The following is a 14,296-nucleotide window of genomic DNA, read 5'->3' as shown; positions in this document are numbered from 1 at the left end:
ATATACATTATGCGCGCGCGCGCTCGCACACACACACACACACACACATTTATTTATTTATTCAGCTTACATGCCAAGAAAGGACTTGGTTTATAATTATTCTTATATATATATATATATATATATTCATCTATATAAGAATATATTGTTTTATGGCTTCTGCCCACAGGACGCGGCAAGAAGCGACGCGGTAGCCAATCAATGTGCTGTTTTTCTAGGAGAATAATTTATTTATTGGCTTCCGCGTCATTTCTTGCCGCGCGACAAGCATTTCCGCACCTTATAAGTAGAAGTCATTACATACATAGGCAAATTACATACCTGCTCGTTTTGCGGATTATTAGAATTGTCTATTTTCTCATCTATGTCTTTTATATTATCCGAAACATCTATTTTGTTTTCTTGTGCTGTAAGATGGTCATTAATAGTTTGTTTTTCGTCCTTTAACCCGACATCACATGTTCTGTCAATCTGATCAGAAGTATCATGTGTTGGCCGTTCAACTTCCGGAATGTCTACATTATCCTTAACATTACACGTATCCTCTACATGTTCAATATTCTCTTTCTGAATTAAATTTTTCTTTTCAATATCTTTTTTAAAATTATCATCTTGCACTTTATCAATATCTATATCCTTAATGTCTCTCTTTTCATCTATTTTTTTAGCATCTTTCGTTTCATCAACCAATGCTCTTGGTAATGATTGCTGAACTTCGCTAAACTTATCTATACAAAGTTCCTCTGCTTCATGCTCTTTCCGAGTTCTAGAAAACTGATCTACATGTTCAATTGTACTAGATTTCTCAGACGGTTCTATTGCAGGTACTTGGGAAACATTTGCCTCACACTTATCACCTTCTAAAACATCAACACGTTTTATTTCTTTCCTTTGAGGTTTCTCAGATGGCGTCTGAATATGAATCTTGTCTTGAACAATATTTGATGCGATGTCTTTTTGTTCTTCTCTGTACTTCTCAGGAGATAATTTTGATATTTCCTCTTGTTGTACTAAAGGTTCCTCGGAGGTAGACTCTGATATTGTTGCTAATACCTCGTGTCTCTTCTCAGTGTACTGAGGTTTGTTCGGAGAGGATTGCTTTGAAGAATTCAAAGTTGTAGCAGTCCTCGATGCATTTCTAGTAGAAACTTTTGTCGGAGTCACCATCGTAGAACTCCTAGATGCTCTACTAGGTGTTCTCGGAGGCTGTGAAGACCTTGTAGATTCCACGACTCTTTCAGGTGCTTCCTTCAACACTGTTTCATTTATATCTTCTGTGTGCAAATCTAATTTATCTTGAACATCTGTGAGAAATATATACATATCAGTATATTTGAATTTTACTTTATATAACATCTCATACTATATATTATCTCAAATACATACTTATAATGTATGTTTAATTCTTGTTTTATTATTAGTAGCCAGTAATGCATTAATAACACATAGTATAACAGATAGAAGATAAAGAAAAATAAACAATAGATTTTGAGATTAAAATTTTATAGTTGAACATAAAAACTAAAAACAACACATAATACCATGTTAAACTATATCTGAGCATAAGAACAGCCCCAACACAATAACACCAAAATCTTTGTAACACTCAATAACGAGCTACGTTTCATGACGTTATGAAGTGTCTGCGTGTGGTGGTGAAATGTAACGGAATAGTTACCAGATAAATGGTCGCATCATGTAATATCGAGATCGATTCTGTAAGCCCGTCAATTAACACGCGTGATCGCAAAGTATCAATGTGAAGACGCGGCATACTTGTTGGTGCGTGACAGGTACGACTTACGCTCCTGGTTTTCCTCCTCCAACGCTTTGCGTAGCCTTTCGACGAGCACTGGCTTGTTGCCCTTGACGTCGAGACCGCGTTCTGCTAGTGCCGCTCGTAGTTCCACCACTTTCAGCTTAGCTGGATCCATGGTGAGCACGTAACACAGCCCGTTAGTCAGACAGATTCATGCAACTCCGTGGCTTTCCGTGATAGAGAGGATCTTCACAAAACACCCATATACACGCGCCACTGACCCGCGCTGCATACACAATATGGCGGGACGGTCGCAACAATCCGTTACGTAGCGCGCGTCGTGCCCGTTGGCCGGCATCGTGACTGTTTCGAACCGACGCTGACAGCATGACCAATCGCGTTCGTCGTCTTATTCGCGGAGGTGTTCAGCACGCATATAAAGTGGCTCTCCTCAAGGCGGGATGCCCGTTTATTGGTCCGCGTGAGCGCTGTACTTAATAATTTCAGAAAGGCGCTCGCGTTAAATCCAAGTAAAGCCAGCAACACACAATGCTTGTTTTCGCGTTGGATGGAAATATTGCATTCTGATTGGTATATCGTCATACTTTTTCGGAAATGCACCAATCTGACAAGCGATCCAGCACGAAGCATCGTGTGCCGTTGGCTTAAGGCTGCATTTCGATATTCACTACCATTACTGAGGGTTCGTTCCATTAACGCGAGCGTGGCGGTAAGTGGAACGAGTTATAATCGTCGTGGATATCATAAAATATGGCGAAGATTATTGTACATGTAAAGAGTAATAAAGATAGAATGACATGGTAGCGCTAAATAGCTTCTCCTCGAACGCGTCCTACGTCTCTATCGAGCTACACCGATTGGCCGATATTAGAAAAACACCAAATCACGGCTGACTGTGTAGTTGGTAGCGGTGAATTGCAACGTGGTCAATCGCTCCCCACTTCGACGTACACTTCTCAACGTTCGGTCTAGGTATATTATGTCTGTGGTCTTCTTTCTTACATCGATCGTTCAGAGGTTTGGTCGTATTCTCGTTTGTTATCCAGCAAAATGACGTGAGTATATTATCTTATTAGGTATTCACGATCCTGCATGCAAACTTAGCTATTTCATAATAAATGAAATAAATTAACTTTGACTTTTGGCAAATACATATTATTTTTTACCGTAAAGTGCTTTCGAACATGATATGACTACCTACTTGCACGTGTATTACGAAATTCTAAAATCAAAGCTTCTTTTACTGATATGTCGCACAGATTTTTCTTCATTATAATATAAACTCAATACGTTTTTCACAACTATGGTACACTTTTTAAGATCATCTAAATGTTTTGAAATTTGCTTAATTAGATATTTGATCAATTAGAACTGATTGTAAAATTCTAGAAATAAGTTTTGCATATGCTTAATTTATGTCGTTCTGATTGCAGGTCCAAGGTTTCCCGCGATACCTTGTACGAGTGTGTAAATGCGGTAATTCAACATTCTCAAGACAAGAAAAAGAAGTTTTTAGAGACGGTGGAACTTCAGATCGGATTGAAAAACTATGATCCACAGAAGGACAAGCGTTTTTCTGGCACTGTAAAGTACGTTTTTACCTGACTTTAAGGCTTTTTTGGTTTTTCAGTGAGAACACTGCATAGGTTGTGTTTTTCACTGAGAATTCCTAAAAATGCTTTATGATGTGTCAGGAAGCTTGGTTTTACCTAGCGGACCTGTACCCAGGGTCTTAAATAAATTGGGGAGGTATTTATACCGTTATTAAAATTCCATAGGATCATGGCTCATGATCCTATTGGTAAGTTATGCATATGCAAATTTTGTAGGTCACAATTGTGTATATCCAATTATTGTACTTGAGGAACATTTTAATATAGATTCAAAAGCTTGGGAAAACCGTATTTTTTCAATTCTCCCTTTTTTGTTCGTAAAAAATGTAAAACTTTTTCTTTTGCCCCCATGCATTTTTTGATGTGGAAAAGTGAAAAAACTTTTTTTAACTATACACTTCAAATTTTTTAATATACAAGGACAGATTGGCGAAACACGTATGATATCATTCATCTAGCACCAGTATTCTATTATGTTTCATTTATTGCATATATTATACGAATATATATTTTATATGGCAATACATTTAATACTGAGAACATTGGGTTTATAGATACAGGAAGAAAATTAGTTTTCGTAAATGAATATTACATAAATGTTTTGTGCTAACAGAGGTAATGTTTATTTAGAATTTAATCATTGCCAAATTATTAAATTAGGTTGAAGAATATTCCTAGGCCCAAGATGCAGGTTTGTGTTCTTGGCGATCAACAACATTGCGACGAAGCTAAAGCCAATAATATTCCATATATGGATGCAGAGGCACTAAAAAAACTGAATAAAAATAAAAAACTTGTAAAGAAACTCGGTAAGTTGCTTGTTCATTTTGATATTTAACAATTTATCCCTTCTCAAAAGCACCATCATTGCATATTTTGAGAACAATTATGGTTGTCAAGCGAAACAAAAGTAAACAGTCTCCACTTGGTGAGGGCAATGCGAATTGTAACATTTGCACCTCAATCCGTGTTGATACACTTATCTATTAAAAAAATGTCATTTTAATAGAACTATTACATTTATTTATTTCTTTATATATGTAAGTTCTTTTTACATGTAGATGTTTCATAAGAAGATTTATTAAGACAGAAGCTGAAAGGGATTTAACCATCAAAAAATAATCAAAATAGTGTGTAATTGAAATTATCGTTAACTAATATATATCTTTTTTACAGCAAAGAAATACGACGCGTTTCTGGCCAGCGAGTCATTGATCAAACAGATTCCCCGTCTGCTCGGTCCTGGTTTAAACAAGGCTGGTAAATTCCCTGGACTATTGTCACATCAAGAATCGATGGTAGGCAAGATCGACGAAGTTAAGGCTACCATCAAATTTCAAATGAAAAAAGTACGTAGTAAGATTCCATTGTAAATTTTCTATTTAACGAGAATAGCGATTTTTGTTAACAATTCACATTGTTTTGCAGGTATTGTGTCTATCAGTGGCAGTCGGACACGTTGAGATGACGCCCGATGAATTGGTGCAGAATGTGCACCTCTCAATAAATTTCCTTGTTTCTTTGCTGAAGAAACACTGGCAAAACGTGCGTTCGCTGCACATAAAATCATCTATGGGACCACCACAGCGACTGTACTAAGTTATATACAGAACGTATACAAGTGTACATTCGTTGCAATAAAAATGGGAAAACCGTGAACTTGAGGAATTCGCTTGTTCTGCGTCATATATAGCCATGTTTGTGATAAACCTCCGTCATAGTCGGATATTGTTATTCACAAATTCTAAAAGTAGAGTTCATAAAGCCTGTCTATGTTACGACACTGTCGCTAATTACAAAGAATGGTAACTACTAGTATTGCTAATTTGAAATTTTTTAATTCCACCTTTCTAAGTTAACGTGCAGCAAGATTCGAACATATCGTATCGTCATGATGCGACAGCAGAAATGCGGCAAAATTTGAACATATCGTGATATAACAGCAGCACAAATCGGCTTGCCGTCATGACGCGATGACAAAAAAGTGGCAAATATTGAATACAATCTGCAGTAACAGCTTTTGAAGGCAAACGCAACAGAAATCGAACACAGCTGAAACACTATTTCTCATTTTATATGTTTCGTCCGCATCCCTGTGTGGATTTGATCTTGAGCGCATCCATTTCTAGTATGCGGTCACTCTCGCTTAACCTCTACGATTATGACGATCCTTCCCAGGTAGCCAAATATACCCAAATAATCAAATATGACTAAGCATTTTGAACAAATTAATACGTGTTACATGTTTGTTATACATTTGCTAACATTAAATACAATGCGTTAAGCTCATATCAGATTATGGATTAGGAATTGGGATTATGGATTGAAGATTGAGGATCGTCCAATCGAACTATGATTGCGATCTGGGTTGAGTATTCACAACATACATTTACAAACATAAAAACGACATATTAAAGAAAAAAATGAAATATTATTAAACAAAGAAATATTAATATTCTTCTCTTGCTATTAATAATAGCAGAAAAGGAAAAAAACGTAGAAAGATCTGTACATGAACAAATGCTCGGACCATATTCCAAACTTCCTTTTATCGATAAAAATGCCTTAAATGTGACTTCTTAGTCCCTGTGTACAATAGATGCTTTAAGCTCTAAGCCTTAAGAAATTGGCCAATCACAAACGAATTATATAAGAAAAGTAAATTATGATTGTTCAATTTCTTTCCGGTGGTAGCCAATCAACATGTAGTTTTTCGATAAGGACTAGAAGTTTATTGACTACCATGCGAACTTCCGCCGCGCGGCACGCGTTTCCGCGTCCTGTGGGCAGAAGTTATTAGCGAATTTTGCATTTAATTGGAATATATTTTTAATTCTAAAAATTTATACCAATCAGATGCAAGAATTTACTAACTATAGTTGTTACTAAACCGAATTAATTGCCACGTAAACGTAGTCACTGAACGCTCACTAATCGCTTGTATTTTCTGAACGCAGCCAATAATCATTGACCGTTCACTGATCGTTTTCTGAACGCAGCCATTCTTCTAAGGGCGTTCCTCTACGTATTGTAACCGAGGTATGTTCTGTTTATGTCATCGCTCCGTCGTAACCGAATGATCATAATGGTTAATCGTTATTTAGTGTCCTGTCTCATAGGTAAAGTATCAATCCAAACAATTTTAATAAATTCCAATGTATGCATATGTATACAACGTATTTACATTGTAAATAACTTTCATTTGAATAGTATGGCGGATAGTATATGTGCCATCTTTTCGTGGGTGATATTCTTGTCAAACGCACGTTTGTATTATCTACATATGCAAGATAATACGATAATTAATAGTTTATAATGTCCAAATTTATGAATTATAAAAAGATACTACCAAGGATTAAGCAAAGATAATTCTCCTATTATTGAGAGAGACTTCACATTTATCATTTTCTACGCATACTTTTTTCCTCCTTTTCTTTTTTCTTGTTACTTGGATACAGATGTTTCATGATATCTACCTATATATAAACTCAGGCATATTATATATTTAACTATCTATAGAATTTTATAAGAATGATACATATGAATGTCTTGTCTCTTGTTGTTGACGTCTGATCAAAGTAATTTGTAATTGTAATTCTAAGTAAGCTGAATTCTTTTTTCTATATTTTACCTTTTTATTTTTATTAAAGACCATCTACATTGGAATTAAGTGGTAATAAATAAAGGTCATCTATATTAGAAATAAGCAGTAATAAGTAAGGAATAGAATATTGATTTATATTAAGGCAGTAAGGAATACGGAAATGATCCATTTTACTTAAGGATTGTCTACATTGGAGGTAGTAACACTGCGAAATAAGAGAGTTTTTTCAGTGGAATAAAGTATAACACTAGGAGTAACCGATCATTCCCATTTCTTACTTCATACTGCTTTACTATCAACTAATATTCTATTCCATATTTAATACTGCTTATTTCCAATGTAGATGCCCTTTAATTATTACTGCTTACTTCCAATGTAGACAATCCGTTACTTTTAGTGTAATGCTTTATTCCACTGAAAAAGTGGATATGCGATATTGCTAATAGCAATAATCGATTTGATAATTTGATTTATATTAACATAGGCTAGGAATGTTCCGGATACCTAAATCTACAATGCCTTGTACCGCTGCTACAACAATGGCAAAACGGCCTAAACAGGTTCAAAATTGCTCGTATACATCGTATGAATGCATGCAGCCATGCCTGGAAGATTATTCTTATTGTTCCAAGCATATCCTTGAAGATCCCAGTGCACCTTATAAACAATGCACTTTTGTGTACAATACCAATGGGAGAAAGTGTCAAAATCCAGCTCCAAAATTGGACAGGAGAGATATCTCGTATGTATCGGTATACTTCATGGAGGCAGACAGATTTGGAATTCGTTGCTATGGAAAAGTCTATTAAATGTTCACTCGTTTCATTCATACAGATATTGCAGTGAACATTCTAGAAAGGCTCAAATTTCGCGCATCAAATCGACATCACGACGTTCCCTGCCGCAAACACCAGAAATGTTGCTGCTCAACTTAAGTCACTATGTGAAACCTACAGATTCCAGTGCCGAAGATACAGAAGAAGAAGGAGGGAAAGTGAAAGCGCTAGACCCTTTCAGTAAGTATTATACCTGTAGCCTTTATTCACTTATCCATGTTTCATTTATACTTGGTTCATGACCAGCTGTGTTTAGTAAAGAATTGCGACAGTCGTAAGATTTATTGCTTGAATGTTACTCAGAAAGTTCCGTTAAATCTGTCTGAAGTCCTTTCCTGGCACGTACTGAGAAAATGCATGGTAAAGGTGTATACGACTTTTTCGAACTTTTTCGAAACTACCAAAAAAAGGCATTCTATGCTAAAAGACCATTCTGAATCGGATCTTTGTACCTTTTTCATTCCATAGGGAAATTATACGAAGATCTACATATAGTATTCTTTTTTTGAACTGTCAATCTTGACCGTTTCAGTGTTATGGATGGTCGCAGAATATGCTTGAAAAATATCTAGCGGTATAATCGCCCTTCCGCTGCTTTATGTCTGTTGTTTCAGTTTTTCGTTTATTTTTCATAAACAAAGTTATTTAATAAAGATGTTGAAGACGAGTGTTAAAGTTTGGCTTTGATAAAACTTTTTTGAGGCTCGGCTACCTCGCCGCAGAAAGTCCGAGTTGACAGTGACGTCTAATAGTTTTTGGAGAATAAGAAACAACCGAATATACATAGTTCCGAGAGTGACAAAACGTTTAGAATAAACTAATCAAAACGGAACGTGGTTACCTTCAGAGCTACTTATATGATAATGCACATATTATATACATCGCATCTCTCATAACTCGGTGCAATATTACCAGATATTTGACAATCGACGTTGTCACTGACTCAAACATATGAGATCAACAAGTTATTGTTTTCAGCCGAAGTTGATGCTTACAGAATAAATGCAAGTGGATGCGACATCTTAGATTATGCCAGTTCGTCAGAGAGCGACGTTGAACCCACAGTCGTTAATGATACACTGAAAGGGGTTTATCTTGACGACAGTGATAACGAAAATTTGCATAGTCCGCAGGAAGATCCCTTGAAGTAAGCGTTCTCCTGAATATCAATGTATTCTACTTGAATGTATCTATTGTTAAATGTATTTATCGTTACGTCATATTAGAATATCTGCTAGCATGCTTTGGCTTGTGCAGTTTCCCTGTTACATGATGATCATTCTTCTTTATCGTTATTACTTATCTCGAGTCATAGTTTTATACTTATAATTAATATTTATTTTATTTATTTTTCTTATAAATTAATATATATTTTTATAAATTTGTACTCATTTTTTTCTTTTGTTCTTTTGATATTCGGATCGCAGGTTTGTATTTAGTACACATAACACTGTACGATTAAATTTATACACACGTTCACTACTCTCTTACTTTATTATGAGAAATATACGTGTTTGTTTCAATATAATTCCGTTGTAGTTGCTTTGCGCGAACATAGAGCGGTTTTTACTCCCTGAATGATTAGTATTAATTTTTTAAGGCACGCCGGGATATTTACCGCGGAGGAAGTCATTTATATCGCGAGGGAAAAACTAATTAAACTTCAGTCTCTTTACATTGATCAATTTAGAAGATTGCAATATATATTGAAGGAAAAGAGACGGAAATATCTGCTTGCTCTAAAAAAAGAAAAGGAAACATTATGCAAGTATATTTCATCGTATAACTTAACCCTTTGGAAGCACGGTGGAAAGTATATTTCCTATCTTTTTTTTTCAGATTTTTATTGATAAAATTTTTACTGCTATATGAATTCATTGCTATTTGGACTGTTTTTCTTTTCTTCTGGTATCTTAGGGGTAGATGAATATAAAAAAATCATCAAAATACACATTTTGTTGCAAAAATGTTATAAATAACCAAATTAAGAAAAATGCTTGTTTTTCAGAGAAATACATTTTCCAACAACTTTTCTAAAATTTGAGTGTTAAAACTTATATATAGGGTATTTTGAGGTCGCTGATTACCAATCTAGTGTTAAAATTAGAAGATTTCCAAAATCAAAGATGACGGTCTAACATGGCGGACCGAAATTGCAGAAAACCAAGCAATTCTTTTCAAATGTGGTCTCCAGGGAATTTTCGGGTCGCTGATCATGAATCTGATTTCAGAATGAGATTTTCAAGATTCAAAATGACGGTCTAATATGACGATTTAATAAATAAACTGAAATTGCAACAAATCAAATAATTCTCTTCAAATGCGGTATATAGGTTCTTGGGTCGCTGATTACAAATCTGGGGCCGAAATTGAAAAATTACAAAATTCTAAATGTTGAATACAAAATAGTGTTAATCAAATATGCAACAACTCTGTGTCTATGGCTTTTAAAGTTTCCGAGTATTATTAAATTATGAAATGTGATATTACGAAAACGAATTGGAGATATTGAAATGATATAATCTATAGCATAGACAAAATCTTGCTTATACCAAATTTGAAGTTATTTATTTGGTTAATTTATTAAGTTATTTGGTTCGCTGCAATTTTGGTCCTCTACATTGGACTCGCCATCTTAGATTTAAAATAATTTTTGAATTTTGATCTCAAGTTCGTGATCAGCGACTTCAAAACTCCCCATGTACCAAATTTGATGAAAAATAAGCAGGAAAAAAATGTGTGCTTCAAAAGATTAAATAATTAAAATTGAATGTCAGTTAACTTGTCGTTGTAAATAAATTACACATAATATGCAGGTAGCATACATGATCAGGCAAGAGAAACGGCGAAAGAGAAAAAGATTTATGAGAAGCTAAAGGCTTTAAATCGTTATCACAGACGGAGCGGCGTCGAGGCTATACTTTATAGGAAATCATTGGAACGTCGCGCGCAAGTAATACCGTTATAAATGCGAGTGTTGGTGATATCATTAATATCTTAATAATATATATATATAAATATAACAGAACAAATTACATTTTTTTCAGGTAACCGAAGGACCTGCTCAGAAACCACCAAATGTGTCCAAATGTATATTCACCGAAGGTGGTGTGAAATGCGGCGAGAGAACTCTTCCGTCGGCTAAACATTGCCGCAAACATATTCTAAAGGTACATATATAAAGCGTTAAGGTAGGATTTCAAGAGACTTCAAATATAATTCTTGTTTCTCTTAAATATAATTTTTTAACTCTTACTGTTTTCTCGTCATTATGATTAATAACATTAGAAGTGAGACAATACGAAAGTTACTTTTTATATAAACTCGTTAGCGATATTCGCTATCCTATGAAGAAATATCTCAGCGTTGCCTTTATTTATTTTGAAGAAGAATTCGTTACTGTTATCTTTATTCAAGTAATAACAAATTATAATTTTTGTTGTGCATTTCACAGAATTTTTAAGACTATTTTTTTTTTACGATTCGTTATCACATATTCCATGCACATATATTCTACTCTCTTAATTTTTTTACAGTAAAATTTTATTTAAAAATATAAGTTGAGTAAAAGTCGCTGATTGAAGTGAAAAGTATATATACACTATTTTTATAAGAATCAAAGCATAAAAGAATAAAAGCATACATAAATATTATCGTAGAGTTGCGTTCTTAAAAATCAGTTCCGTAATAACTAATTAATCAATTAAAAGTTGGGTTAGAAAGTTAATAACTTTTAACTCAGTTAATATTTTAAATTGTGAACTTTAAAGTTCCTGTGCCTTCGCTGCAACCCATCTTATTTTATGACGTCAGGAGAGTGAAATAATTTCTCGGTAATTACAGGACCAACATCAGGTTTTATTCAAAGCATGCGGAGCAGTACGAGCGGACATAGAATGCCACGAACCTGTGCCTGTAATCTTCGATTCGAATTGTGTTTTTCACATGAATTTGCCGTCGCCGTGCAAATTGGAACCTATGAAAGTACGTAGACACTCTCACCGACACTATTCGTTGTAACCTAAACATTTTATAGCGATTTACTGACTCGACTCGGCTTAACTTGGATAGCGATAATCTTGCTAATATTGAAATCTATAATTCATGTTACATATACTACAGATTTCAATACTGGCAGCAATTATCGGAACATTGCTCGAGTTAAGTCAAATCGGTCTGAGTCAGTAAATCGAATACGCTATTAGTCGTTCACGATTCTGTCAAAAAGAATCATTTTATAAATATCTATTATATATTTATAAAATTAAAATTAAATCAATGCATTGTAAGAAAAATATAATCGGTTCTAAAGTACCGAATTAAGGATACTGAATACATGAATATATACACATATACAGGGTGGTCCGTAAGTCAATTGCTCCTGAAGCGATGGGGAACTTAAAAACAAGGAAAAAAGTTGATATGAACATACGTCCGAAAATGTGTTTTTTTTTTTTTCGAGTTATCGTCACTTTCATTTTGTAACTTGAAATTGCTGTTTAGAATTTTTTTTATGAAAATTAAAAAAAAAGGATGGCTAGTATGAGTTTTATAACATAACTAAAGTCAAATAAAAATCAACTTTTTTCCAAGTTTTTGGGTCCCCCATCACTTCCTGAATGATTGACTTACGGAACACCTTGTATATTCAAAATCTCTTGATTCTTCTATCTCCCTGGTTATATCATAATTCGCTCATTATAGTTTGAGGAACAGAAACCCACAGCACAAGAAACATCTATGACCGACAGTCAGTCTATGGAGATTGATGTCGTGGGCGTGGCGCAGGACATTGATCCAGACGATGATATGGCGGGTCTGATGAGAGAGATGAATGACTCAACTCACGTGAAACCAGCATTCAATGAGAGCTTAAACAGTGAAACTAGTACAGACACGGCATTCAGTTTGTCAGCGCAAATGAGCGATCGAGACGAATTCATTACCGTATGACAAAATATTCTGCTGTAATCTTCTGAATAGAATAGTATTTTTTTTGGTTATCATGTAATTGCTTGGTCCATTAAAGTGTCGATCAAAGTGAAACGAAAAATTTCTTTTCATTTTACAACAATATCAAATAAAAGTAATCATACTCTTTTAAAAACATATAAACGCGTATGGAGATACGCGTGCGAACGATAAAATTAATTTTCGTTTACAACACTGCTCGTTGTATTATATGAAATTGTTTATTCAGTATCGACGTAATTGTTAATATCTGAATATAAGCTGAAGAATAGACTGTATATAAATAATTATATAATTGGAAATTTTTCTTAAAATACCTTGCTGCAGTCGTTTGTTTGATGATATCAGAAAGGAGAAAATGCATGCCCAGAATCAGGGATGCCAGAAAGCAGATTTTGCTACATAAAAATTGTAGTGGAGGGGATAACGCACATAACCAAAAATCGCGTACGTGTGCACTCCACGATTAGCTTTGGATAATATAAAAAAAGAGAGATGCTATTTTCTGTCCAGTTTTTCTGATCAAGCCGGCAACGAGCCTTACCGCGTTGCTCGCGCTTCTTTCTACTATATACAGGATATGTTTCGTACATCCGTTCGTGAGCAGATAGAAGGAGTTAAATTGATAAAAAAGGTAGACATCATTATGCAAAATTTGTAATAACTAACGAGAAATTAATTATTCTGTCTGAGCTAATGAGCGCACGAGAAACGATAGGCCAAACATATAGAAAGAAAGATGTCTTCTACCGGCGCGCGATCGTGACGAATCGTAGTCCGCCGCCTTCCTCCGCGGAATCTCTGTGTCTCTCCGCGTCCCTATTTCTCGTAGCTTTGGACGAGTCTTTTTTTCTTTCTATATGTCCGGCCTATCGTTTTTCGTGTGCGTCGAATCTTCGGAGTACTTCATTAAAGTGAGTCCCCTTGCCTGTCGTATGTGTGTGTGGGTCGTGTCAGAACAAATACTAGTCTGGTCTCTGGAATGAGTCGGAACTTGTTAAGGGAAAACAAGAACCAATAAAAGTAAAGAAAAATACGATTTATTATTATATTCGCGAAGGAAATTTAGATAAAAATAATTTTACTGATTTAATTTCAAAGAATGAACATATTTTTACACAATTTTACCGTTATTTATATTTATATTTAAATAAAAAAGAACGATAAATCTGCATGCAATAGGTTCTCCATCATTCTCACCACGCAAGGAACAGTGTAGGCTATTTTTACAATAAAAATGATTCATTTATTTTTAACATTAAAAATTCACCCAAGTCTTTCAATCCAACAGAATGTAACTTATTCTATTAATAATAATAGCAGCACAGATTAACTTTTATGTTATGTCCGAACGATCATTTTATAGAAACATAACACTTTTTACATTTTTACATGTACTGTAGAAAGTAACGTGTTATTATTGATTATATTAATACTGCGTATATAAGAGCAAAACGTAAGCGATACGAGGAACTTATATAATTTCGTATAA

General features: G+C 34.6%; 3 protein-coding genes across 6 annotated transcripts in view; 2 read left to right on the top strand and 1 right to left on the bottom strand.

The window, feature by feature from the left end:
* Positions 1 to 2,057, bottom strand: part of LOC106747377 (heterogeneous nuclear ribonucleoprotein U) — a 9,587-nt gene extending 7,530 nt beyond the window's left edge. For both annotated transcript variants that reach the window (XM_014624841.1, XM_014624842.1), the window contains exons 1-2: positions 1,805 to 2,057; positions 322 to 1,304 (exon numbers count right to left, since the gene is read on the bottom strand). In XM_014624841.1, coding sequence (XP_014480327.1) covers positions 322 to 1,304; positions 1,805 to 1,934 — 1,113 coding nt within the window. In that variant the 5' untranslated portion in view covers positions 1,935 to 2,057. The remainder of the gene's footprint in view (positions 1 to 321; positions 1,305 to 1,804) is intronic.
* A 670-nt stretch (positions 2,058 to 2,727) lies between these two features.
* LOC106747379 (60S ribosomal protein L10a) lies at positions 2,728 to 5,061 on the top strand. Its single transcript, XM_014624846.1, has 5 exons — positions 2,728 to 2,835; positions 3,214 to 3,369; positions 4,054 to 4,202; positions 4,570 to 4,742; positions 4,822 to 5,061. The coding sequence occupies exons 1-5, from the start codon at positions 2,831 to 2,833 to the stop codon at positions 4,990 to 4,992; spliced, it is 654 nt and encodes a 217-aa protein (XP_014480332.1). The 5' UTR covers positions 2,728 to 2,830; the 3' UTR covers positions 4,993 to 5,061.
* A 1,306-nt stretch (positions 5,062 to 6,367) lies between these two features.
* On the top strand, positions 6,368 to 12,874 carry LOC106747378 (KAT8 regulatory NSL complex subunit 2). 3 transcript variants are annotated; one of them, XM_014624844.1, is made up of 9 exons: positions 6,368 to 6,432; positions 7,482 to 7,739; positions 7,832 to 8,013; positions 8,812 to 8,980; positions 9,419 to 9,597; positions 10,650 to 10,786; positions 10,881 to 11,003; positions 11,677 to 11,817; positions 12,538 to 12,874. In XM_014624844.1, the coding sequence occupies exons 2-9, from the start codon at positions 7,489 to 7,491 to the stop codon at positions 12,784 to 12,786; spliced, it is 1,431 nt and encodes a 476-aa protein (XP_014480330.1). In that variant the 5' UTR covers positions 6,368 to 6,432; positions 7,482 to 7,488; the 3' UTR covers positions 12,787 to 12,874. The 3 variants fall into 3 exon arrangements, with proteins under 3 accessions (XP_014480330.1, XP_014480329.1, XP_014480331.1); XM_014624843.1 differs by having other exon boundaries at positions 6,397 to 6,512; XM_014624845.1 differs by having other exon boundaries at positions 6,398 to 6,512; positions 9,434 to 9,597.
* The last annotated feature ends 1,422 nt before the right edge of the window (positions 12,875 to 14,296 follow it).

Source organism: Dinoponera quadriceps, unplaced genomic scaffold (assembly GCF_001313825.1).
Source record: "Dinoponera quadriceps isolate SergipeBrazil2010 unplaced genomic scaffold, ASM131382v1 scaffold1831, whole genome shotgun sequence".
Taxonomy (NCBI): Eukaryota; Metazoa; Arthropoda; class Insecta; order Hymenoptera; family Formicidae; genus Dinoponera; species Dinoponera quadriceps.
Note: the sequence above shows the minus strand (reverse complement) of the source record. Positions and strands in the feature narration are given on the sequence as shown.